Genomic DNA, 27,467 nt, shown 5'->3' with positions numbered 1-27,467 from the left:
GTCGCCGGTATCTCAGAAAGGAGTGCGGGGAAGCGGTGAGGGTGGAAATCTTTGAGTCCCCCGTGTCCGGTGGTGCCCCAGAGGTGGGATTGGGCACGGACAGGCAGGAACGAAGCCAGGACCCTCACGTCCTGACAGGGGTTGGGCAGGCTTATGTGTAGCCACACGCCCAGGCGATTTGTTTTGGTGGAAAAAAATTAATTGTGCTTTTTAAAAGAAGTCTGGCTTGCTTAACACCTGGTTACATCTCTTTACTAAAGTAAAAATATGTGATTAATTGTGAGCACAAAGCATACCTAAGACCTAAGTTCAGGTAGAACTCTGCAATGGTAGAGAATAGTTTTGTGGTAACAAGTCTGACAAATTCCATAAATTAGAGTGATGCAGAAATTAATGATCTGGTACATGGATTAAAGTAAACAATAGTTTGAACATGAAGTTAAATGTCTCGTGCTGCAGTCTAGCAGTGTTGCTTCAATAGGAAATGGAGAACTACTGCCCTTTTTTTAAACATGTGCTTTATTATTTGGAAGTCTCATACATTTGAAGTATCATTGTAAGGAGCACCTGTAGGAAAATCAAACCTAGAAGCATGCATTTGAAAGTAACGATTGTCTGTTATTAATTAAATATTTCAAAGACATTGAAAATAAGCCTCTTTTCATACCTTTACAGGATTGTTCAACAAAAATGCACATTAACCTTATCACAGTACATATAAATATTGTGGATGTGGAATAGAAATCTCCACCCTTCCATATGAGATGCATCAAGAACAAATTGTTATCCCTTATGTCAGAAACATAAAAGGCACCATAATAGAATGTTTAGAAAAACCTCAGTTTATGCCATTATATTTTGATTTAAAATTGTAAGAATTGCTCTCCCAACTTCAAACAAAAAGCATTTCACACCTGTGAATTATCGCTAGAAACTTGTAAACCTTTACATTTTTTTTCCAGAAGTATCAGGTGCAAATGCAAGGCAAATATAAAATCTGTTGACTTATTAGATTACAAATACTACCCCATGAAAAAGCTGTAATTACAAAAATATAAAAAAATATTCTAACACCCATTGTTAGATCCTAGCTTCAATCTACACTGCATTACGAGTCCAAAGCCAGATCTGATTTGGACACATTCCCAGAATAGGAAAGTTCTGTTTTGTCTTGTTTTTACATCAATATTCTGACCTATGGTTTTGCTTTCTGAATTCGTTTTATTAGTGCATATTAAGGATGCCAAGAGGAGGCTGCTAACAGATAAAAGGTTGTATTTATCAATGGATGGTAACAACATAAGTGTTCTTGGTCTGCTGTCCTCCAGAAAGTCTGTTTTTCCAGGGATAAAAGTTGGTTTTTGTTTGTTTGTTTTTTTTTTCTCCAAGCCTCCATAGTAACTTTGTGAGGGAGGCAGGGTGTCATTTTCATTTATGAACCTGTAACCACTGGCAGGTGATGGAGAAGTATTAAATTCTTCTTACAGACTTCAGTAAGGAACTGTGAGAAGTACACCAACTGCTAATGCTATGTCATACACTAGTAGCTACTGTTGCAAGGACAATATTAGCAACACCTTTTGTCTTCCACATATACTTTATCCCTATGGTGATTCTGTAGCCCTTGGCTTTAGTAAACTGGATCACCATATGATGTTGAACCACCTACAAAGGCAGACTAAGAAAGTGCTAGTATATGTTAAAATGAGGTTACTTTTAAATAACTTAATTACTAGGTGAAATGAGATACTCTTAATGAATGAACTTTGTAAACACTGAGCCTAAGCCTGACAAATGCTAATGTTTTCATGACTGAATACTGAAAGCTGTTTCTTCAGTCTTTTATCAGTGCTAGCAGAAGGTGTCCAGCTTCCAACTCTAAAGAAGCAGTAGCCTTCTTTCCTTGTGCAAGAAAAGTGACATAGATTAGTAGAGTAATACATCTGCACTCCTAGATAGCAACCTAGATACCACTCAGGATCATTCAGCCAGCAGGATGACTGTGGAAGATTTAAGAGAAAGCTGTATTATCATTTTCTTTATGCTTGGCACAAGACGTTCTCCTTTAGATACTTTTTCTTTCTGTAGCAACTACCCCCAGCATTTGTTCTGGTAGCAACATTTGTTAGTCCTCGCCAGTTGAAGCTGCATTTTGTCCAGCTAAGGGGTCTCTCCAAACAAACGTTCTCCATAGATAAAGTGATTCTGAAACAGTGTAGCATTTTGCCCTACTTGAAAAGACTCACATCTTCTTTGAAACAGTAACTGACTATGCTCCATGTATACAAAAAATGTGAGATAACAAGTGCCTGGTGGAGTTGTTAAATGTTCCAGGCTTGTATGCTGGGATAGCACGTTCAATAGTTTATGAACAAGAAGCTAATATTCCTCATTATCTTTCAGTTTCATAAACACAGGTTTTACACAGACACCATGTTCACTCCTTTGATCAAAACTCTATATTCCACTCAGATTATGCTGTGAGAGCAGGATTTCTTTTTAAAAGAAGTTCAAAGGTATCTGCACCCATCTGCCAAAGATTATTTTTTTGAATAAGCATGTACATGCTTAGTCATATTTGGAGAACAATTCATACTTAACAACAACAAATTAAATCAAACAAGACTTGTTATGGAGGCTTTTGCATTTTTTTTCTCAGTAGATTTTTTAAGATGGGACATATACTTCTAGCTAAACAATTGCTCCTGGCATTTCTGTTTTGTAAAAAAATCCACACAACAGTAGTAATGCCAATGAGCAACTGCCTTCCCCAACCTACTGAGTCAAAGTTCACAAATGTAACTTACAATCAAGGCACAAAATCATTTACTTTCTTCTGTTTTCCTCACATTCCCCTTACCCTTAAAAAAAAATTGGTGTAACAATGTCTTCTATACCAGACATTAAATTTTATAGTCCAGTAAGCCATAGTAGTATCTGAGATTGGTTCTATCTATTTGGAAATTAGTTAAATTAGATGAACAGCACATTCTGAGCACAACTTTGTTCATTCTCTGGATTCGCCTTGAAGAGGCGGGGATGAGTGGAAAATGCCACAGTAGTTTCATGAATATTTTTCAAGAAACTTTATGTGGAAATCTTTCACTTTCTCCAGTAGGATCTTCAGCTTCTCTGCTGGAGGAAGAATGGTCATTCTGAAAAACAATATTTAAAGCAAGAAAAACAACCTGCATTATCTTCAATATAAACTGTGACCTTTGCACAGATCTTGATTAATCTCAGGGTACAGCTAGTAATGTGTTAAGTTTAATAGCTCTTTTGACATGATTCTCTTCTGCATTTATACAATAACTGAACTATACTATTAAACTAGAACAATTTGTTTCCATTGATTAATATACAGGTCTTCAAGAATTGTTATTTTCTGTTGAGCAACTCAGTTTTCATTTTTGGGGCAGTTACTTCAAGTTATACCATTTTTTTGAGCTTTAGAGGTGGGCAGCTACAAGTAAATGTACATTTCTTTTTGAGTTGAAAACTTAATTCATAAGCATTAAAACATTGCAGAATCCCACAATACAGGTTTTAGTCCTTTTTTTTTTTTTCCTTCTGCATCATCTGAAAATCAGGTTGAGTCTGTATGCAAGACCTACAGAACAAAATATTTTTCCACACTGGTACAGAAATGGACTCACACTAGGTTTTTTTACTGGAGCTGCATGCATCCAGCTATCAGTGTTGAAGAACCGTCATGGCTAAAAGTATCCTTTGTTACATTGCTGCAGACAGAACAAGACTATGTTCCATGATAAATTCTAGCTATCTGTGGCTCAGTGGGAGTAAACTTCTGTTTATTGGAAGCAAAAGCAACAGAGTTTATGTTCACAGTTTTGGTATTAGAAGATTTAGTTTAACATCAGCTGCCTGAACATGAGTCAGCAGTGTGCCCAGGTGGCCAAGAGAGCCAATGGCATCCTGGCCTGCATCAGGGATAGTGTGGCCAGCAGGAGCAGGGAGGTCATTGTACCCCTGTACACTGCACTGGTTAGGCCACACCTTGAGTTCTGTGTCCAGTTCTGGGCCCCTCAGTTTAGGAAAGATGTTGAATTGCTGGAGCATGTCCAGAGAAGGGCAACGAGGCTGGGGAGAGGCCTTGAGCACAGCCCTGTGAGGAGAGGCTGAGGGAGCTGGGACTGTTTAGCCTGGAGAAGAGAAGGCTCAGGGGTGACCTCATTGCTGTCTACAACTACCTGAAGGGAGGTTGTAGCCAGGAGGGGTTTGGTCTCTTCTCCCAGGCAACCAGCACCAGAACAAGAGGACACAGTCCCAAGCTGCGCCAGGGGAGGTTTAGGCTGGAGGTGAGGAGAAAGTTCTTCACAGAGAGAGTGGTTGGCCATTGGAATGTGCTGCCCAGGGAGGTGGTGGGGTCACCATCCCTGGAGGTGTTCAAGAGGGGATTGGACGTGGCACTTGGTGCCATGGTTTAGATAGTCATGAGGTTTAGGGTGACAGGTTGGACTCAATGATCTTTGAGGTCTCTTCCAGCCTTCTTGACTCTATGATTCTATGATTCTATGATCTTGTTTTGGTAAAGTGAAGAGTTATTCAGGGTGCTTAAGAAGTAGACTTATAGGGAAGATAATGCATCTTTCACACAGTTTCTCCATATGGAAACACTGCTTAATCACTCCTCCCCCTAGAAGAAAGCAGGCATTTTATAATGCCTTAGCCCACTTTATGATTAGAGTATAGGCTATTATTATTGTTTCTATTTGTGGAGAAGACATTTCAAATGTCAGTGTATATAAATAAAATAAAACTATGTAAGCAAGCAGTGAAAACACTGCAAAAACCCAAACAGCTCATCTAGCAGACCAGGTTTTTGACCTAGCTTACAGTCCACAGAAAATATCTAGGAGAAAGTAGACAACATAATCTACAATAACAATCCTTACATTTAATCAGAAGATTTGGGTTGGTACAGAACCGTAACACAGACAGAGTTACAGTTCATTTGACTGTACCTGAAATGGTAGGTTCCTTCTTTTTGGCCAAATCCACTTCCAGGTACAACACATAGTCCGGTCTCTTCCAGAAGTTTCATGCAATAGAACATATCAGGTGCCATTTTATGAGCCTAAAGGAATGGATGCTTTGGAATTATTGAAGTCAAAATATTCCAAGTACTTAGAATTTCATGACTGCTCTTCTTTCTGAAACTTTATCTTACATTATTAGTTTCTTATTCTGTTTACTGGAGAAGATGAAGAACAAGTCACACTGTGAATTAAGTAACAGTACTTCATGGAGGAACAAGGCTGAAGAACATATACAAACCACTTGCTTTAAATGAAGTTTCAGATGTTTTTGCTTTTCTCCTTGACTTGCTCTTAATTTTTTTGTCAAAAGCCTCAAAACTGTACACAAAAATCTAAGCCGTTTGACAAGATGAAATTAATTTGAGAGCTGTATGTTCCAATTCCATTGACAGTTACTATTTTTTCCCCTGAATTATCTGTGACTAGAAAGTCCCTTGATACAGAAGTTCTTAAATACATGCAGGTTATATGCCTAATCAAATAATTAGCTAAAAAAGCAGTCCTATTTCTGTCTTTGGGTAATATTCTCAACCTGGAAGCTTTACCACTGTGATGAAATGCTCTTCTTCATTTTCCCCTCTTAAAATAAAGGTCATGTTATAGTTAAGATATATTGTCAATGAAGTTCTGTTTTTGTAACTTCATGAGCTTATTCCATCTGTGAAATAAAAAATTAATCTTTAGAAGTGACAGGGACGTGTCTGAAGATTAAAATGGATTGAGGTGAAAGTGACTGACCTTTGCTTCCTCAATGGCTTTGGAAGGGATAAAGATCCGTGGGAAAGCATACATAGCTCCTTGAAGTGGATTGCAGTGAAATCCTGGAACCTTGTTAATCATGTCTTCTGCTATTTTGGCTTTTTTGGCAAGATTGTTCAAAACAGACTCCTTCTCCTGTTAAAAAGGAAGTTCAGTTTGACATATTTGAAGTGGCAATAAAAGTGCCAGAGAAAAACTATGATGCTTCAAGAAGCCCTCCCTGAATTAAGGACTTCAAGGGATTTGCTGAGCTGTTAGAGCAAATGATTTTCCAGTCATACTCTTAATGACAGCAGTGGAAAAGTGCATTGGCAGGATAAAACTATGAAGTATTGTATGTAGGCAGTAACCTGCAGAAGTCTTTATCTGTATGCCCCCTTCTTACACTCTTTCTGAGCATCCATGGTTGGGTGTCTTCAGAGACCATGTTAACTGAACCTTTGATCTGACTCAAAACTGTAATTTCTTAAGCCAGACTGAATTTCATTTTAACAAGTGAGAAACTATGAGTATACTTTAATACAGAATACTATGTTGCTCAATATATAGAGGCACTGGACACCTAAGAACAAGGCAGATTTTTTTAACTGTATTTGAACTTATATTCCTGTTTAGATTTTAGTAAAAGCAAATCCTATTTAGTAATTATTTTGTCATGATAAACACAAGAGAAAACTTGAATTTATCAGCAAGATTTAGGAAATGCACAAAAGAACAAGCACGTTATTGTGAACCTTTATAAACTGTGCATAAGATTCTTCTCCAGGTACTGGAGGATTCACTACAACATCCAATGCTGCTTGTCCTGAGACTGGAGGACAAAGGCGAACAGAAAGCAGCTTAACAAGCTGTCCTTTAATGTCTGGGTGCAAGTTTAAGACTTCCATGTAGCCTCCTCTGTAGCCACATCTGTGATTAAAGTGAACAGAAAAGATCAGTTAACAAGTGTATAAATACAGGAAAAGCAATGAAAGTAACTGCAGAAGTGGAAAGGCAATTAAGGAGGATCTTACAATATATAGCATACAGGTTGTTGAAGCAGCTGCTATACTGATAATGTTTTAAGATGGAACTAAATGATACGTCATTAAGCATACTGAGAAAATCATGTACATGCAGATTCTCTGTTAGACAAGTTAACAATTAACTTGGATTATTTGCTCTTTCAGAACAAGAGCATATGACTGGAACAGCATTCATTTAATCAGAAAATTCTTTTTCCTTCAATCTCTTCATCTCCAAACCAATCAAACACCCCAGTGATTCTTGAGCTCTTCCCTTGAATATTTGAGACTGTATTTTTCTTTATCACAGGTGTGTCTGAGGACTGTAAGATTTTATCTTTGTGGAACTGAGGTGTTAGATGTCTGAAATAAATACATTTATTACTCAGTAAAAAAGTGGTGAAAACCACTGAGCTAATCCATTACTCTGTGCTTTAAATGCTTCTTTTTCTTTTCTTAATAGCTTTTAACTAAAATTAATAGAAGAGAGTGGATTACCTTCAGGTCTCTAACATGAAATAGTTGTCCCACCAGATTAATAAGGAAGAAGAAACAAACCAAAAAAACTAAAGCAGACTTACTCGCCCATGTATCCCTTAGAGGTGGAGTGAAAAGAGGCCAGCTCAACATTGTTATAGTACTCGGGTCCCATCTCATACAGAATCTTTTTGAAGGAATGAAACTGGCATCCTTCAGAGTACACATTGTCCTGGTAAACCTGAACAGTCAGAAGACATTAATGTGCTCTGTTCCCCCAACTAAGGATAAAAGATGGCCTTTCAGAGAGCCAGATCTGGACTGAAGAAACAGTGGTAATACTCAAAAGCCATTAGAAGACACAAGGTTCTTTGTTAAGTAGTAGTTATTGTTATGATGCATTTTATCTCACGTGATCATACTTAGTAGTTTAGCCTTTGGAAGGAGAGTGAGCTTCTTTGTATAATTTAATCTTTACTTGTATGTTTAAACTGATCTTCTTTGTTTCTTTCATTTGAAGTGGACTGAGTATCACATAGGGTTTTAGATCAGTTCCAGCAAGGTTCCTCCTTGTGTCCCCTACACTTTCCCTCTTGTTCAAATCCAGATCAAGCCACATCCCATATTAATCTTTTGATAGTAAGAATCTTCCATGTTTGCTCATCTGATAATAGAGAATATGTTCCCTGTACTTAAAAAACACCAATACCACGCATGGAACAGAATTACACCTCACATGTGCTCTCAGCTGTGCTTTTGAGAGAACAGAATATTCCATTACCTCATCAGCCAGAAGAAAAAGTTTCTTTTCCCAAGCGAAGTGTATCACATCTTCAATGCACTTTCTGCTTTGCACTTGACCTGTAGTTTTATTTTTAAAACAAGAAAAAAGTTAGTGGAGCATATATTTACAAATCTTTTTTGCCTGGACCTAGATTACTAGCTTTTCAGTAAGACATCCTTCTTTCTCAGAAAAGTGCTACTGAAATTTAGAATTCAGTTCATTAAGTGTGAAATTAAGGAATATTTTGGACGGAATTATGGTTCAAGGTAATTTAGTTCAACTTAAGCAAAAAAAAGTGTAAATTACAGTAATCAATCAATACCTTATTAATAGTACTCTGTACATAATTGACCATTTGAAATACTCTAATGCTTGATGGTTAAGTGGGAGCTGGTTTGTCACTAATCAAGCTGAACTACTCCAAATCTGAATTGTTCTGAGGGAGACAGTGGTTGCCACTGAATTCAGAGTGTGCCTGTAGCCATTGCCTCTCAGAGGCAAGTGGCTACAGACCACGGCAGGACAAGATCTTTGATAAAGACCCAAAGTGACTGAAAATCATTCTACAAGTCTACGAAACCTCAGTGGAAGCAGTGGCTTCAAATGGGATCCAGTGAAGTGAACCTGCTCTGTCCTCTCTTCCCAAATCCCTGGAGTTCCGTGATACTGGAAATGTTTCTAAAGGTATGACATACTGTCCTACTTAGAGCACTGGTCTCCAGAATTCAGCATGCAAATACATAATTGAGATGTATTTAGGATTTGGCTACAATGTCAAAGGAATGAAAGAGGGAGGGAAATAAAAGCGGTCATAGAAAACATTCATTAAACAAATTTGGTATAGACCTGTGGGATTTCCAGGGTTGATGATGCAGAGGACTTTTGGATTGCAGTATGACTTAGCTTCATATAAGGAACGGCGAAGTTCATTCACATCTAGAGCCCAGCAATTTTCTTCATCCAAATAGTAGTTCACCTGGATTGCATCTAGATCAGATATGGCTGCTGAATATAAAGGATATTGTGGTATAGGGATCATCACTCCTGTTCTGGACTTTCCACCTCCTGAGACTAAGATCTTTAAGATTGACTGGGGAAGTAGGAATAGGGGAAAAAAAAAAAAAAAAAGGGAAAAAGGTCATATATCAGAACTAATAATATACTCTAAAATAAGTTACTGATCATCCTTCTTAAAAAATCTAGAAGCACACAGAAATTTTCTCATATATCAAAGGGCATTTATTTTTTTGGAGTTAAGTTACTGGTAGAGCCAGGATGGTCTACCTCAGCTTAATGAAATTCCTCTGTATGTCATGGCTTCTAAAGACGATGTCTGATCAACTGCAAAATGGACGAAAGACACTTTGAGCACAAGGCTAGAGGTAAAGCTGGAAACAAGAGTATCAAGACTATGATTTTTCTGCTGTGCCCAGTTTTAAGTAAAGAAGCCTCAGCAAGCTGTTGCTTGTTGCCTCATTTTATCTCACTAAACATAAATGACCAATAAATAAACCCAAATTTTAGAACCTGTGTCTCCTTTGGAACAGAGAGACCTATATTAGATTACAAGCAAATGTGGCCAGCGGAAAACAAAACTAGAAACTCACATTATGGTTTTATTTTCAAGTAACAGAAGAGACCAAAAGTGTGCATGTCTTGGGATGGAAATCTAATGTATGCAGTTTGTGCTCAGAGGATACAGACAGAAATGTTATATTTGTGCTAAGGTCAGTCCAGAGCCTGTGCCCATAGGCTGTGTTTGCATGTGTCTATATGTAGAATTTTTCCATGTGAATTAAATAAAAGAGTGCACTTGGTGCAGGAAGTGAAGATTTCTTGTCTTTATAATCAAGTACAGGTGCAGAACTCTGAAGTACAACTGCAATCAAAGCAGGCATCCTGATCAACATGTATTAATAGCGTAAAAACAAAATTAGCTCTTCAGATGTAATGGTGCTATCCTTGAAGTTTCTTGTTGGTTTCAGAACAAAATCTGCCTTTCTGTGTTTCTCATCACATACTAACTCAGCTGCTAAGCTAATGACTTACAATCAACAGAATTTTGTACCCACCCCTAGTTTAAAAATACTAACCATCCAAAATGTATAATCAGGATCAAATGCAAATTAAAAAAAAACTCTTTTAACATCTTCTGCCCTCCCAAGTTATGAAAGAATAGTAATTTTACTCTTGGAAGTGCCAAATAATGAAATCATTGTACTACTCACTTTTCATTACTGGTGAAACCAAATGAGCATGATGCAGTTTTGATATGCTACACTGCTATTCCTGACAAGCTGCCAGTATAATGCTGGGCTTCAAAAACTCTGGAAAGCCAATTCAGTAAAGATATCTGGAGAAGTGCTCATGTCAGAACATTATCATTCTGAACTCTGCCACTAGATGTCATTTTAAAAAAGTTTTTTACAAAGAAGCTGTATAAGCTTAATAAAAAGCAAAAAAGTGCTGGTTGTTGTGGTGTCTGTAAATGTGTTTGTATAAAGGAAAAATCTAGCAGAGGCAGTTATTCCTGTCTTTGAACCTTGGTTGAAGCCAAAACATTAAGCTTCTCCCAAACAAGCTGGCTACTGAAACAGACCTGTGGGATTTTTGCTGGCATTGATCTGCACTAGCAGAGTTTAGTAGGAAGAACTGCTCAGACTTGTCACCTCTGAGGTCATTCCCTCTTCTCTCTGCCAGGGATTCATACACTCCAATCTTCGGTACTGAAGTATCTGAACCACTGAGGACACCATTATTTAGTATGAATGGCCTGAATCTCCTAAAATTATATTTAGATACCTACATATCTTATACTACCTTTACAAAAGGTAGTATAAAAAGTATTAAGAGGCTTAACAAATATACATTAAGAGACTTTGTCCCCATGTGCCTGTTTTTTAGCTGGCATGTTACATCCCTGTAATTGGGTGTATTTGATATCCTCTTAATGTGACTTCAGTATCTGTTACATCAAACTCACAGTTTGTGAGATCAAATGTTCAGCAGAGAACTGTATTTCCAATGGTTACTGATAAATTATAGTTTATACTATACATATATATAGTTTATACAGGTTTAATTGTAACACTTACGGTAATACCATCACTTGCCCCAGTGGTAAGATATATGTTATCTGGATCTGCAGGAACCCCTCCATCTCTTCTTTCAATATATGAAGCAACATCTTCACGGATGCAATTTATACCTTGACTGGCAGTGTAAGATCCTGTGAAAAGTAAAGCCTGAGATGAAAATTCAGTACAATGAATGTCAGATTTTCTGATGTTTTCCCTGCGATTGTTGGTTTTTTTGTTTCTTTGTTGGGTTTTGTTGTGGATTTTGGGGTTTTTGGGGGAAATGCTTTGTTCAGAGAACACAAGAATTAACTTGGAATTAGGGAATTATAATTAATTGTCACTAAAATAAAGAATAATATACTGGATTGTTAAAAAGTAGGATCTAAAGGCTATTTTGAAAATTGAGACAGCAATCCCAATTTTACTATCTCCCAGTTGCTTTCTTTATGTTGAAAACCAGTTCAGAATGTCAACTGACACCTATTTAATGGGAACAAGGAAAAGAGGTAGCATGTGCAATAGAAAAGAAAATAACTTCTTCAAATTCATGATAAAAGTAAGATTTCTACTTCACAGTGTGAAACACAAAAATTCTTAAACTGCACCTCTTTCTTCCCACAGCATCTCCCATAACTGCTCTTCAGTTACTTGTCGCAGAAACATCTAGGATCACACCAATCTATAAGCCTTGTGCAGTTTATAGAACACAACTAATAATCTTAAATAAAGATGTTAGATGCCTTTGTGCCACAAATAAAGAGTAAAAATAAGCCTAAGCCAAGGTGAGGAGTGGATTCAAGCTATGAAGCCTGGGACTGATGGACAATGAAGTGACAAGTGTACATCTAATTTAGAACACTGTCATGAAGCTGCAGAATCTTTCTGTCTTGTTGGCTGAAGTGGAATAATTGTGCCTGACTTAACTGTCTTCACTCAGTTCTATGCTAGTAGTCTGCCTGATAATACTTCTGCAAAAGCATAATTCATAAAGACAAAGAGCCTTTGCAAGAACTGCACAATTACTTAGAACAAAATGGTAATTTAGGGCACAAAGTTCCTTCATGTCCTAAACATTTACTTTTGCAGGACTAGAAGTTATATTGGGTCTATATATGGGTCTTGGGCCACATTAGGAAACTGCTGGTAATTTGAAGATCAAACCTAAGGTGTCATTCTGTCTTGTGCTTCACTGAGGACTAGGCCTTATGTCTCAGTGAGGATATACAGAAGACCTGAATTCAATTTTCAGGTCTTCTGCACTTAATTATACTCAATTGATAGCTTTGACTAGAACCCATCCATTTGTGCTATGGGATGCAAATAAATAATCCCAACCCAAGCTTTGTGTGCCTGCATTAGATTATTTTTATAGAGGAGAGGGGTAAATTTCTCAAATGCCTGGAAACATATGACAATTATCCCACATGCAAAGTAAGTGATGTCAAAGAAATCCCAGGGTATTTGAACACAACAGAAGTTGAGGATATATCTGAGCCTTCATACATGGTCTGTGAGTAGAAAGGCTCAATACTATGAGTACAGTTTTGCCAGATGAATATTCATTGGAAGTTTGATTATTGTAATTCATATGCAGAGGTCAAGACATTCATAATGACTTTGCAATTAATACATTTAAATAGACCAGTAGAGATGTGGGTACAAAACTTCAAGTAGATTGACCATACATAGTGAAGCCACTTCTGGGTTGGACTGACATGTTTTTTTGAAAATAAAGTTTTATTACAACACAACACAGCACATAAAGCTACATGGAGGGATCAGGTTTCGATCTTTGCCTTCTCCCAAGAAAGCAAATTTCTCTTTCTTAGCCATGAGAAGACTACCCACAAAGTGACTGCAGTAACTTTGGTTTAGCTGCTTGCCCCTGACTGTGTTTAGGGAGTGCTATACAAAGACTGAGGAGCAATCAAGGCCAAGAAATATGTCTATCTGATACGTGATATTGGAGACAGGGAGGGTGGAGAGAAGCCAGAAACTACTAGAGCAGATCAGTAAGGTCTGCAGTGGTTATAGTTTTCAGTGGTTAGTTTTTCTTAGTACATATCACATCAGGAAAAAAATAATTTAAGGTTACATTAACTTACAAAACTTCAGTCTACCCACTGAAATTAAAAGGGTGTATTTAGAATTATCATCTTACTGGAATATTGCAACTGTTTCAGTCCTACTTCTTCAGCATCTACTGAGCTAATGCAAATTACCTGAAACATGTGATCTTCTGCTGAAAAGGGAATTTTGTACAGAGTCAACATATTTCTGAAATATTATACCTGGCTGAATTCCTTTCATTTCACGTCAGCATGGGGCCAAGACCCAGCATTCTGAGAACTCCTACCATGTCCCTGTATTTGAAAAACGCTACAAAGAAAGGGTGAGGCAAAATTTAAATGTATGAATGTATGCCAGTAAGTCTTACATGACAGTTAGGACTATGTGGGTTCATTGTTCCAAAGTAAGCCAGGAAAGGAATTCACAGAGCTAGAAGAACTTCTCAGTTTTGATAAATGTATTTTTAATGTTCTACATACAGAAACAAAACTAATGCAAAAAAAAGGTGAAGATAAAATACATTCTGTATTAGGCTGTGGTGTTAGGCTGAAATTCTGCTACCATACTTAGCTTTTGTTTATTAAGTTTCACAGCACGTACTCTCAAAACATGCCAGTGCAAATAGGCACTACAGTCACAAAGATTTAGAAATATGCCAACTACTCTAATCCGTACTCTGAAATGTTAGTTTACCTGCAAGAAGGTAATTAAATGTGCCAGATTCTTTGACATACCAACAGCTGTAACGCTATAGTAGAAATTCTAGTGGCATTTCCCAGGTATGAATGGGCAGTACAATTGCCAGACAATGAAGAATTTGTCTCTTCCATTTCCTCTGTACTGAATGTGCCAAGTTTTTGTGTATATTATATTATATGAAGAGTCAAAGAGTTCTGTAGTTCTTTCAAGGGTTATTTTACCTTGGAGAAATTGGGCTTTGAATTCTTCAGTGAAAACTATCTTGGCTAAGTAAAAGTCTATTATCTTTCAGCTGCATATCTTTCCCTTTGCACAGCACTATCACCTTGATACCTGAGTTTCTGACACCACAGTTCATATCCTGACAAACTTGGACTGGTAATTCAAAATTAAGATACAAGAATATGAACTGGTTTGGCTGAGATAGACATACATTGTTTGACAGAGAAACATCTAGAGATGATAAAATTCTAAACAGCCCCATCTACACGTAGTAGGAAACCCAGTTGTCAGAGCTCAGGATTAACACATGTGATAAGAACAGTAACAAAGCTTCACTGGTACTCTCTGCCACTTACTTTTCTAATACAAAAAGCTCAGCATTATGTTGTGGGTTATTCCGAGATGTTATTGTGATGAGGGCTCCATAACTATAATTCTCATCTTGTCCTCTTCTGCAAGAAGTCTCATAAAAAATTTGCACTGTTAGTCATTTTTTCTCAGTAAGCCACACTGGGAACTCTCTCCCCATCATTTTGCCCTGGACCATCTCCCATTTGACTTGTAATCATGTAAAACAAGATTAAGAAATTTCAGCACTGTAAATATTGAAGCTAAAATTGTTGATTATAACACCAACAGGAGCAACTGAAACAGAGGCTTACCTAAGCTGTTTCCTCCACAGCCCTGCAAGATCCGTCTGGCTCGCTTTTTGGCATCTTCTGGAAAACTTGGGCTGTCCAACAGGTTTGGGTATGTACACAGTGCCACTACCTAGAATGCCAAGAAAATGTACATTGGCCACTTCTCAATATTTTAAGTTGGTAATATTACTGTTAACTTCCATTTGAAATGAAGATCACAAACACTACCTAATATATAGCAAAGGTTATGATGAAAAGTTTGGAGTTGTTTTTCAAAGGATATTGCTTATAAAAGTGAACTCTTACTGGGTTCCAGGTTCCACTGATAAAAACAGTTACAGAATTATTAACTATTTGTATTACAGACAGCGAAAATTAGAGTCCAAGGGAGTGATGCACAATGCAAGCACAATGTAAAACACAGTCCATTATTCATATGTTATCTCTAAACAGCTCTATCCTTCACTCTTTGTGTATTACTAGCCTACTTTATTGACCAGAAATCATGAGTTTAAATGTGGAGTAGAATGGAGAAATATGCCCATACTCTGAACTCCCAGTTCCATGTTCTAATAATTCTTCCCCAGAATAACTTATAGTTATTATTAACTTCAATTTGTGGGGAATATTTAATTTAAAAAGAAGTGGTAATATAGAACATAGTAAAAGTAGAAACATGACCTAGTAGAATTAAATCTGTGAAGGAATGTAAGACACAAAGAATCTAGAGGGCTTGCTTGAGATTGGCTTAATTTCTCCCAGTCCATTCTTATGCTTACATGGTGTAATATGAATGGTCATCTTGTGGGATAATGAGTAAAGAATTAATCCATGTGCACAGACAGTCACAGGGAGAAAGGATTTCCCATTTACCCAGTGTCTTCTTTAATAACATTGGATTTGAATAATTTGTAAGAAGCTCTGGTCTTCCTAGTTTACTGACAGTTTGCTCTATAGCTCAATTTTATAATCTCATAACCTTGAGCCCCAGTTTGATATGGCTTCAGCTTGTCCTAGAACTCTCTGGATTTACATTATTATAGACAGGATTTTACATTTGTCTGTAAGGGATGTTCAGTAAAAGGTGTAATACTAGTTTTCAACCTTGCTTGTATTTTAGGATTAATGAACAAATATGGATTCTGTTGTAGTCCTTCCTAAAAGTTAATCGATTAGCTTGCCTAGAGGTAAAATGTGCAAGATGAACAGTACAATTGCACCCACATGTGTGCAGATCTTAAGCCATAGTGTCAGATAAGAAAGGCATTTATTTATTCATTGAAGACAAGCACTCTCTTTTTCGAAGAGTATTTTTGCTAATGAATGTGCTGACTGATAACACAGGAGAAGTGGCAGGAGGAAGTATGGATAGGGAATGATACAAAAGTAAGGAAAACTACTGTGTTGGAAGAGGACACTCAGCAAGTGAGGTATAGGAAACTCAGAAACCAGAATTTGTAATTCTTTACGAAAGAACATCAGAAAGATTTTAAGATATTCTTGGTAATTTAATAAAACAACAAGAACAGTATTTTGTGATATCCTTACCTGACGGAGGAAGGTGATTGGCCTCTGTCCCATTGCATGCGCATCTCCAATGTTGGCTTTAATTACTTCAGTAAAAGGTTTTTTGATTCCCTAAAAAGAGATAATTCACAATGTGTTGTTAGGGCTGAAGTAGATGATAAAGAAATTGGTTTTGTTATCTGTCATATGGCTGTAACTAAACAGTGCCTAATCTATTTAATGTAAAACTTAATGTATTTCTTATATAATACTGCCAGTAAATCTTAAATCCTTTACAGAAATTATGCTGATTGTGACATGTTTTTAAACAATAGTCTGGCTCTTTTTTTTTCCCTCTTTTTTTTTCCCTACTAACTGCAAGTAAGAGATTGACTTGCCTGGAAACTACATGATGAAGTAAAGATGAAAAAGTGACATTTTGAACGGTCAGTAACAGAACAACTTTGATACACCTAAGAGAGGGATAGATCAGTCAAGAAGCTAAAAAGATTTGAGGACATTTGAGAAATCCACCAACAAATGAAACCTCAGGACCTTTTAGAGTATAGTATATTTTAGAGTAAAAAGATACTGCTACTGAAGATACTGCTACTTATTTATTTTCTATTTAGATTAAATATTCATTCTGTGATGACCCCACTTTTCCATATACAGATGTTTTACAAAGTATATCATGGTGAGATTCTATATAATAAACAGCAGAAGTCCTATATAATCAGCATGAGTATTTGAAATCTTTGTAATCTGTGAAATCTGGACAGCAGACATTTTTCCTGTGAGGAACTGAATACATCAGAACAGTGCGAAAACAGTTAATGACTGTTGATTAGCAATCACAACTCTTTAAGAAGCAAAATAAAATACAGGAGAAAAAGCAAGGAACTGATTGGTAGAAAAAAAAACCCACCATTGATTTAAATAAAAATGATGCACTGAAAGTAAAGGCCAACATTATAAGAAGAATTAACAGCTTTTCTAACGTGTATTTTAGTATGAGAGGTAGTAGGGAGGCCTTCTAACAGTGACAGGATTTTCACGTGGACTGCAAAATCAGACAGAGTAGTTTTCTGTACAACATTACATGTAACAACCTGCTCGAGCTGCGAAATGAACTCACAAAGCCTCTTCCTGGTCTGTGTGTTAACAAGAAGTTACTGGCTTTGGATATATAGTATGTGGGTGGCAAACCTCAACTAATATTTGCTTTTCTACCATGGATTATGTATTGGACTTCAGTGACAGACCAGAACCCAGACATACAAACATAACAATATTAGGAGTCACCAGGGATACAAATTCCTGAGTATGCCAAGGACTGGAGGCTTACACTTGCATAATCATAGTTTCATGGAATCATTAATGTTGGAAAAGACCTCCAAGATCATCAGGTCCAACTGTTAACACTATCAAGTCCACCACTAAACCATGTTCCTAAGTGCCACACCTACATGCTTTTTGAACACTTCCAGGACAGTGATTCCACTGCTTCCCTGGTCAGCCTATTCCAATGCTTAACCAGTATTTTAGTGAATAAAATTTGCTTAATATCCATTCTAAACCTCCCATAGCACAACTCGAGGCCATTTCTTCTCATCCTATTTCTTGCTGCCTAGGAAAAATGACCAATACCCACTTCACTATAACCTCCTTTGGGTACTTGTAGAGAGAGAGAAGGTTATTCCTCCCCATGTGCAGGACTCTACACTTGCCCTTGTTGAACTTCAGGAGGTTCACCTCTGCCCAGCTCTCCAGCCTGTCCAGGTCTTCCTGAATTGCAGCACAGCCTGACAGTGTGTCAGCCATTCCTTCCTACTCACTTTCACTGCAGAAGGATAAGCAGACTTTGACCATGTCAGCAACATACCTCTGCTGAGACAATTTAAGTCCCTGGCAAGCCAAGGAACATACAAAGGGAGCAGAAACTAGGACATTGGAATTGTTTTGCTTTCTTCTAGTGATAGAGAGCTGTCCCCTCCCCACCTCTGCTTCTCTCTTGTATTCTCTCTCATATTCTGTCTCACGCATATTCTCTTTCTCTCTTCTGCATAATTTCTTTCTCTCTCCCATACTCTCTCTTATTCTTTCTTCTTATACTCTGTCTCATACTCTTAGTCTCTCTCTTATTCTCTCTCATACTCTTTTCTCACACATATATTTTAAATACGCTGTCACTCACAGCCTGTCTTTCACACTATCTTTCATTCTCTCTCTCAGTATGGGCAGGCTTTCAACGTGTGTTCTAGAGTCTGACTGAACTGTAGCTGGCCTCTGCCAGCAGGCATAGATTTGGAAAAGTGAAGCTTATAGAATAGAAGCTTTAATAACAAACTCAGGATCAGTAAGTACCAGATTGAACCACATCAAGGAGGGAAACCAATCTCCAGCACTATGGAACAACCACTGCTACAGTCTTTTGCCTTTGGTGGCACCTCACTGTCCAAAAAAAACATGACTCATCTTCATCTTGGGAGCAAAGCCAATCTTCTTCCATTCTTTTGAAATGGTTAGCAAAGGGACTAAGTGCAGTAGCCACATTTAAATCTGAGGAAGCCATCCTGCACTTTCAAATTCAGATGTCAAGCAGAAAATACAAAAATGGGGGGAGTTTGTTTGTTTTGGGGTAGGGTGTTGGGGTTTTTTTTGGTTAGTTGGTGATTTTGTTTGGTTTTGGTGTGTTTTTGGTTAGTTTGTTGGTTGGGTTTTTTTTAAAGTTGCTGTCTTCTTGGCAATGAAAGGATTCTAATGAAATAAAGGAATCTTCCAGATTTGAAATTAGCTCCTTCAGCAGTTACTTCTGTCACTCTCCCCATAGGAAATGCAGTCATTTAAGAGACAAGATGAAAAGCCTCTGAAACCTAAAGCAGGTCAGATAGGATTATTCTAACTATAATGGTGTTCTAAGTATCATACAGAGTTGGGAGAAGGGATTTTCATATGTGAACCAGAACTCATTGGTGCAGAGCCAATACAAATCTTTATGTAGTTAACCAGGTTTGGATAAGCTTCCTCTTCCCTATGACATCCCCACAGCCTCAAGAAATCCAGAAGTCCAGCAGTTAGGAGTACAGTATGAGATGAAGAGCTGCCTCTCAAGGAGAGAGTCACCATGTGCTGGGAGATTTATTTGATCAAAGAAATGATAGGATGCCGGAACACACACTATCCCAAATAAGAAACATGAAGGCAATGTGCTACCAGGGTCTGGTTTATCTCTGTAGAGTTTTAGTATGTCTGGAGGTTCCCTTTATAGTGGTGCCATCTAAGAATGCTGGCAAATTGCAAAATAACACTGTGCCCACAAAAAAGTAAAGAAGGGTGCAAACTGACCTAAATCTGTCTTTGATAAAGTCTTTGGCAAATTCCAAAGGAAAACCCTCAATCCATAGAGAGATTTGTGTAATTTGGATTTGAAAAATCATGGGAAATGTGAGTGCTTTTAGTTCCAGATGAGAACATGGTATTTCAACTATTTCTGAATTTTAGAATGTGTCCACTCTTGGCTGCTCCTCATTGTTCCATTTTCATAGCCATTGCTTTGTGCCTTACCTTGATGACTGTGAAACATTGTGCTATTTCCTTAGCACAAACCAAGTCTGGGTTTGCTGTGACTTGCACCAATAAGCTGTATAATAAGACAGATAGCAAACCCAAACATTTCAGCATAGTTGAGATCTATGCTTTAGTAGCCAAGTTGCTTGCTTGCTTTGTTTTTCTGTTTCCTTCTCTCAAAGGGCCAAGAAAGCACTACCCAGAGGCCCTTAGCTAATAGGGACTTGAAGGCCTGAATTAGCATTCCAATCTTTTTATTAAAACAGCTCACAGCAGAAAAATAAACCTGACCTGCTTACCACAGAGTAAGGCTTTGAGTTTGTGTTATGCATGTGTAATTCAAGCTGACATGAGCTGTTGTTGGAAAGAAGGCAAATTCTGTATTTTGACTTGAAATGGCAGTGATTACTTGTGTGCCCCCTAATATCAGAATAGAAAATGGGGGGAGTTGACCATTAACTGGCAGTTGTGATCTGGGGATTACAGAACAGGAGTTGTCCTCAAGTTACTTGTGCCTTGCATATTGTTCAAAGTGTATTTGCATTCATAAATTTTGCCTACACAAATAAAACCCTAGATTTAAATATGATTGTAAAAGGACATAATTAAAATAATGCTCATTAGAAGAAGATTAGGCATTAGGACCCCCCTTAACTTGAAGACCTATAGGAAAAGGACTATTTTGGAATAGATTTTGCTACTGTTTTCAATTATGTGGACTGTGTGCTTCTGAACACACGATTTTAGTAACTGTACTCATAAAATTGATTTTCTTTCATCTTCATCTGATGTAGTGTTTGCCCTATTATAAAACATAGGGTTTACTACAGATTCACTTCCAGATGCAACATGTACAGGCAACAAAGGAACAATTCCATCTTAATGACGTCAAATGCTCTTGCCTGGAAGATACTTTCTTAGTGTGCACACAGTCACATATTCAAAACAGAAAATTATAGGATGGTAAATTTAAGTTCAACGTCTTTCATTACTGCGTGTACCAGTCAATCTTGTATCTTTTTCTTGGCATGTCAAATTGTATTCTGCATGTCATTGTCTAAACCCTGTATTATCTTCCCACAACTTCCAGGGACGCAATCAATTCACATTTATAACTAAGTCTGCATTCTAAGTCAGAATGGTTTTTTTTCAATTTAAAAGCCTGATGAATTAGCACCCAAAAAAAAAGAAAATCTCTACGGTATTTTAACCAAAATACTTTAGCAGAAGCCACCTGCAGAAGTGGCTACGTAAGTAAAATGCATTTTGGTAGTTTTATTATCTAAACGGAAATGTAGGGAGCGAGCCAGTGACTTAAAGAATAAACATGCAACAGGAACCTATTTGAAGTAGTTATGCAAATTAAAAAATGGGCACAGGAGATGAGTGTACAACCCTCTTACTGCAAAATTAAATCAGACTACAAAATGGGCTTTGGTGTGTAGAGACTGTATACTGCCATTAAAGGCACCTCGTTCCAGACCCAGTGGTGCAGTATGTTAACCACCTGTGGTGATCTGAGAGAATTTTCTATGTGCTACCTATATACCTCTGCATACTGCTCTGCAGTTCTCTTTCAGTTACTTGGATGTTTTGAACAGGACCTAACGTTGTGTGGTCCACACTAAACCAAGCAGTCTCCAGTGTTACAAATACTGACTTGTGGATCCTAAAATGCAGTTTAATATGCACATGCTTTGTGAGTATGTGTAGGCCAACTTAACTTGACATTATATAGAACCTAAGCAGCAACTGGGAAAAAATGAGAATGTAAGTGGAGATAGATGTCAGAGTATTAAAGATAACAGGTAGGAAGGGACCTTCCATAGCAAGGTCAGTCAAAATTAACATGAAAGCAAAGTAAAAAATCAGGTATGTGTATATGTACTGCCTATGTAAAACTAAAGCTTGCTTATTAAGTAAAGAGAGTGCTGTCCAGAGATTACATTATTCTTGCACTGAAATCTTCTTTAAGATAAAATTTCTAGTCTGAAATGTAATTAAAGTCAATACTTGATACAGTGGTCACGTTAGCAAGTCTAAAATAAGGGGATAGAAAAAAGATCTTATTTTTTTGAGTTCTATTGAGAGTATAACAATTTATTAAAATATGCTTGTGCTCTAGCTTGCTTTCCAGAAATACCAGGTCAGTTCTTTTTCCCTGCCTTGCCTTAGTAAGTCACAGAATCACAGAATGGTAGGGGTTGGAAGGGACCTCTGGAGATCATCCAGTCCAACCCTTATGCCCAGGCAGGTCAGGATAAGCTGATTATTATCATTAGCAAAGGGGAAGAGAAATCATGTTTTCACTTTTGGAGCATGATGAAATTTTAAAGTTATAAAAATAATATTCAGAGAAGTGATTCAAGTAAATAATTTTGTATAAATATTTCCATCCAGACTTAATGTAGATCAAAGCCTTCATTTTCCACATAGATGAAGAAAGACACTGAGGTGCTGGAGCATGTACAGAGAAGGGCAACAAGGCTGGTGAAGGGTCTAGAGAATATCTTAGAAGGAGTGGCTGAAGGAACTGGGATTGTTTTGCCTGAAGGAGGCTGAGGGGAGACCTGAAAGGAGGTTGTAGTGAGGTGGGTGTCCATCTCTTCTTTCTAGTAACAAGTGAAAGGATGAGAGAAAATGGTCTCAAGTTGCACCAGGAGAGGTTTAGATTGGCTATTAGAAGAAATTTTTTCACCAAAAAGATTCTTAAACACTAGAACAGGCTCTCCAGGGAGGTGGCTGAATCACCATCCCTTGAGGTGCTTAAAAGACGCAGAGATGTGGTGCTTAGGGACATGGTTTAGCATCACACTTGGCAGAATTAGATAATGGTTGGACTCAATGATCGTAAAGGTCTTTTCCAACTGCAGTGATTCTGAGATTCTATGAATACAGGTCATATGCCAACAGAAGTTATGAAGTGCAAGTACAACATGCCCCATTTGTAACCCTGAGGAATTAATCTTACTCTGCTTTAACAGAGTATTCCATCTAAGTGACTTACATTGTCTTAATTCTGAGTACTTTAGCTGAAACTAATGCCTCATTTTTATTTACCTTTTTTAAAGAACTATCCTTTCAATTGCTAGTTGGAGACTTCTCAAGTAGCATTTTAGTCTTTATTTCTATGTGCATTGTGGAGTTATAGCTTCTGTTGTAATCCCTTGCTGTTAATAAATGAAAGAAGCAAGTGCAAGACAGAACAGAGGATCTGCTGTTCAGAATCTGAGAGAGCAGAACAAAACTCAGAGAAAACTGAAGCTTACACTGTGCAAACAGCTTCAGGTAACTATTTTATAGCCTGCATATCAAGCTCTGTGAGTTACAGAAACATGAAGTCTAACTGAAGTGAACAAAGTTTAAAGAGAGAGAGCCTCTATTTCATTTTATTAGACAGTGACTGCGTTTAAGATACATTTAGTTTAGAAACAAATGACCCAAGGGCATCTGAGCAGAACAGGACAAAGGCAGATTTACTAGCAGATATATCATTGTTTCACTTCCGCCTGCTCTTGCTACCACCAGTCAATGCAGTGCTTCCGTATCACACTATGGAATTCCCACTTTGATGCCTGCACAAAGCTCCTTCCCCATCATATGTAGTAGAGTTGCTATAGGGCAACCCTTTTGCTGTCAAAGCATAGTAACGATAAATCTAGAAATGCTGTGCAGAATCACCTTTCTTGGACAATTTCTTTGGCCTCTTAATCATGCAGTGTTAATTCTGCTGGCAGTGGCTGACGTAACTCTGAACTAAGGTTGAGGGGGATGAAAAAAATACTTGTCCAGTTTTAATTAAAAGTGAACAAGTGCCATTGACCTGTGATCACGTAAGTAATTTTTGGACCAAAACCCAGAGATTTAAATAACCTATAATACTTCAGTCATAAGGAACGTAAGTACAACTCAAGGCTGTACGCTTAGACAGTTCAATTCAACAATAGAAGGGGTGGCATTATTTTTATCAGAAAGGCAAAAAGGAATGAGTAACTTGGAGTGTGGAAGAAAAGAAAGTCTTTCAGCTGCTTCCTTAATTTTATTAGTGTCCTCTGTAGACACATTTTCTCAGCGTTTACAGTAATGCTGTCCTCCTTCCCTGTTTGCTTTAGTCACCTTAGAGCATAGTCACATGTCTATGAATGCTGGTAGCCATTGATAATATTCCATGAGAGACTGGTTCAAAAAAGGGAAAAAAACAAACAAACAAAAAAAAACCCAAAACCCCAACTTTTTAATGGAAACTGCCATTCAAGCTGGCACAAACCAGTCATAACAATGAAGTGACTGGAAAAGACTTGCTCTTACTTTTTAAAAAAAGTGCACAGAAGATTATTCTCCCAGCCAGTGACTCAGCTGGTAATTGAAATAAGCAGGGGAGTTGGGAGGAGTTAGTAAAGATCATATTGTGTTTGTTTTGTCAAGTAATACCTCCTGCCCCATGATGTTAGCTTGAAAACAAACATTCTCTGGGAGAATCCTAAAATTTTATACTCTGGAAAACGTAGCCATTAGAGAACCTAGTTGCATAAAGTTAGTGACACCATTATAAACAAGTTTCAAGGCAACAAAACCCAAAACAGATGTTCTGAAATGAAATCTCCATCCCCACTCTCTATGTTTAAGTAGAATTATAAAAGAGAAGCTGCTTTTAATAATTATGGAATTAAACATAAATAGTTTATAACAGACAGTGAGCTGAAAGCATGCTTCACCTTATAAAACATGGAAAACCAAGTAACACAGAGACCAAAGAAATAAAATTATGTGTTTTGGGTAGCATTGTTACGGCAAATCAAATTGGTCTTGCAGTGCTTGAAGTAACATGTAAGCAAGCCTTTCTAAGACAGAGAAGGCAGAGAACAGTATTTGAAATTACAGAAAAATAAGTATGCCAGATGCTTTAATCAAAACAAAAAAGAGTCCTCTGAATGACTGGAGAAGCTGTGATGTGAACAGTACATACAAAGCCATGCCTGAATTGCTAAGGGTTGGACTTTTTTCAATGGTAAGTCTTAATATTAAGATAAGGAATAAGGGAAAAAAAATACCAAGAACAAAATATCAGTCAGTGCTTATTTGAATGCCTTAGGTAGTACATTTTGGCCCAGACTTTTAGGAATATCTTGCATCAGGCTTTATTGCCCAATCCTCCCAAAACCTCAAAACTTTGGGGCGCATTTCCGAGCGTTTGTGCTCTGAAAGCTTGTCCTCAAACACTTCAACTCGTGCAACTGAAAAAAGAGAAGCACAATATCGGTGGTCGCCCCAGAAAGCATTAGTCTCCCCGGCTTCGGAAGACCGAGAAGCAGGGGAGCGTTGGGCGGGCCGCAGAGCAGTAACTGGAAGCACCGGGTTCATCTCTCGCGTCCGGAGACCGCCAGTGCCAAAGGTGCCTTCCTGCCTGGCCGAGGCACTATATCCGAGACCCTCCTCACAGCCTTAAATGCCCGATCTGTGTGATGAAAGCTGGTCAGTCACCCTCTTGTATAACACAGAGGGCAAGGAATTGCAGCAAACGGTCAAGGTGGATGAAGAAATGTAAACACCTCTGCACGGGACATAACCGATTGGCCTTACGCAATGGGTGGCACACAGTAGCCGGAGGGGGGGCTTCTCCCGCCTCCCATGCAGAGGGGCGCGAGTGTGAGGGGGTTCCCGCCGCGGAGCCGGGGCGAGCTGGGCAGGGCAGGGTCCCGGCCAAGCGCACCCAGGTACGGACAGCAGGGTAGCAACAGAGCAGCGGGAAGGGTTGCCCTTGGGCTGCGAGTTTTTAACTCGGTACCAGGCATTGCACTACCACTCGCAGTGCCACCGTGACAGACGCTGCCGCCTGCTTTCCCGAGGCTTCGACAGGGTCACTGACCCGCCCCGCGGGATGCCAGCCACCCCACCGCCTGCCACGTCGGCCCCACAGCCAGCCGCGGCCCTGCCGAGCCCCCCCGACGCCCCAATCAGGAGCGGCGGCGGCGAAGGAGTGCCCTGGGGGCAGGGCCAGTGCGGGCGTTGGCGGCGGGCACGCCAAAGGAGCAGACGGCGTGGAGCAGGGTGGAGCGGAGCGGCGGGGAGCCCTCCCTGCCCTGTACCCACGGCCTTTCCTGCCTCACCTTCCGCAACTCCTTCTCGATCTCGCCGGCTTTAAGGACGATGGGACCCCGCACTGCATATTCCAGCGCCTTCACTAACGGGTTCATGGACTCCAGCGTCAGAATCTTTTCCCTGCTCGCCTTCTCATTGATCTTCACCGCGGAGGCCTTGGCAGCGCTGCTCCAACGCACCGTCCCCTCCCGCGCCGGCCGCGGGAGCCGGGGACACCGCGGCTGCCGCCCGACCACCAGCGAAGCGACGCAGCGCAAAGCCATGTCTGTCCTTCCGCTTTGGCAGACCCTGGGTCCCTGGTAGCCTAGGCTTGCCGCAGTTTGCTTGGCAACCAAGGCAAAACGATGCATGCTCCTCCAGGTGGTTCCCAAAGCAAGGTTAAGGATACTAGTGCTGTAGCTTATAGTCACAGTGGGAGCTAGTAAGACGCACACAAACGATAAATACAATCAGAAGTGCCGAGAAGCTGGCCCAGTTACACGTACATGCTCGATCCTCTCTTGTGCAGATCCCGCAAACTTAATTGCAATGGATACAACCGATCTTGCAGCGTTGCGATGCCATCAGAGGAGCAATAGAGTCCACCATTGCATCAGAAGTGTTGCAGACCACTCTCCCCGGCAGAAGTGTTCGCGCTAGTGCCCTGGCAAGGTCCCGGGCAAACACATCCTTCCCCAGGCAGCGCCCGCAGCAGCCCTGCCGCCGCTCACCCGGCCGGAGCGTGCGAAGGTGTGGATTGCACCAGCCCGACTGCTCAGCGCGCTGCCTGCCGGGTTTTGTAGTTCCTGCAACCCTAGGCTGCGCCTGCCCACAGCATCAGGTGATTGGCAGGGAACTACCACACCCATAGGCCTCCCCGTCCGTCCGCCAAGCCCCCGGTCCCGCATTGTCTGCCGCTGCCGGCGGGCAGGGCGCGCTCCCGGGGCTGGAGATACCGGGGAACCGGGGAGGAATCCAGGGGCGTTTCCTAAAGGGATGGCGAAGCCAAGAATTCCCGGTGCAAGCCTCGGAGCAGGTCTAGGGCGGCGGGGAGCGGAGGCGCAGCCCCAATGGGCGGGCGGCATGTCGGTGCCGCTCCCGCTGCGCGGGCGGCGGCGGGTTCCACCGTGCCGCCGCGTGCCGGCGCATGCCGCCGCCTGCCTTTTGTCTGGGTGTGCTGTTCCGCTCTGCGGTGTGGGAAATGCAGTCTTCCCCCGCAACCCTCCTCTGTCCCTTGGACAGAGAAGCCGCCTGCGCTCATTCCCCAGCTCCGCGGCGGCGTTAGAAATGTAGTGTAAGGTACAGTGTGAGCGGTGGGGCTGCATATAGGTCACCTGTTGCGGGCTGCTGGAGGGCGAGTCGGGCAGAGATCAGGCAGCGAAGCTGAGCGCCAGCAGATTCATCCCTCACGTTGTCACTCTGCCAGTGGAGCATTTTCTCCTGATCCTTCCCTCCCGCGGGATCAAGTCGGGATTCATTCACAGTTTCCTCATTGTTTCCAGATGATGAAAATGTTT

At 39.7% G+C, this 27,467-nt stretch overlaps 1 protein-coding gene across 1 annotated transcript; it reads right to left on the bottom strand.

Moving 5' to 3' along the window:
• Window positions 1-3,064: 3,064 nt before the first annotated feature.
• Window positions 3,065-26,321, bottom strand: GPT2 (glutamic--pyruvic transaminase 2). Its single transcript, XM_054389740.1, has 11 exons — window positions 25,980-26,321; window positions 16,345-16,434; window positions 14,818-14,926; window positions 11,180-11,313; window positions 8,931-9,174; window positions 8,082-8,161; window positions 7,405-7,541; window positions 6,554-6,728; window positions 5,799-5,954; window positions 4,986-5,098; window positions 3,065-3,155 (listed from the first exon to the last, which is right to left on the bottom strand). Exons 1-11 carry the CDS (start codon window positions 26,319-26,321, stop codon window positions 3,065-3,067), a joined length of 1,671 nt encoding a protein of 556 aa, XP_054245715.1.
• Window positions 26,322-27,467: the final 1,146 nt, after the last annotated feature.

This window comes from Indicator indicator, chromosome 19 (genome assembly GCF_027791375.1).
Source record: "Indicator indicator isolate 239-I01 chromosome 19, UM_Iind_1.1, whole genome shotgun sequence".
NCBI classification, from domain to species: Eukaryota; Metazoa; Chordata; class Aves; order Piciformes; family Indicatoridae; genus Indicator; species Indicator indicator.
This window is presented reverse-complemented; position numbering and strand designations above follow the sequence as displayed.

Bases quoted from the DNA above. Each gene is read 5' to 3' on its own strand.
- GPT2 (XM_054389740.1), bottom strand. From the start codon at position 26,321: ATGCATCGTTTTGCCTTGGTTGCCAAGCAAACTGCGGCAAGCCTAGGC. The intron at 11,314-14,817 runs GTAAGCCTCTGT...TACTTTTCACAG, and splicing joins CTGTGGAGGAAACAGCTTAG to GATCTTACACTGCCAGTCAA. The intron at 8,162-8,930 runs GTCTATACCAAA...ATAAAACTACAG, and splicing joins CAACCCTGGAAATCCCACAG to GTCAAGTGCAAAGCAGAAAG.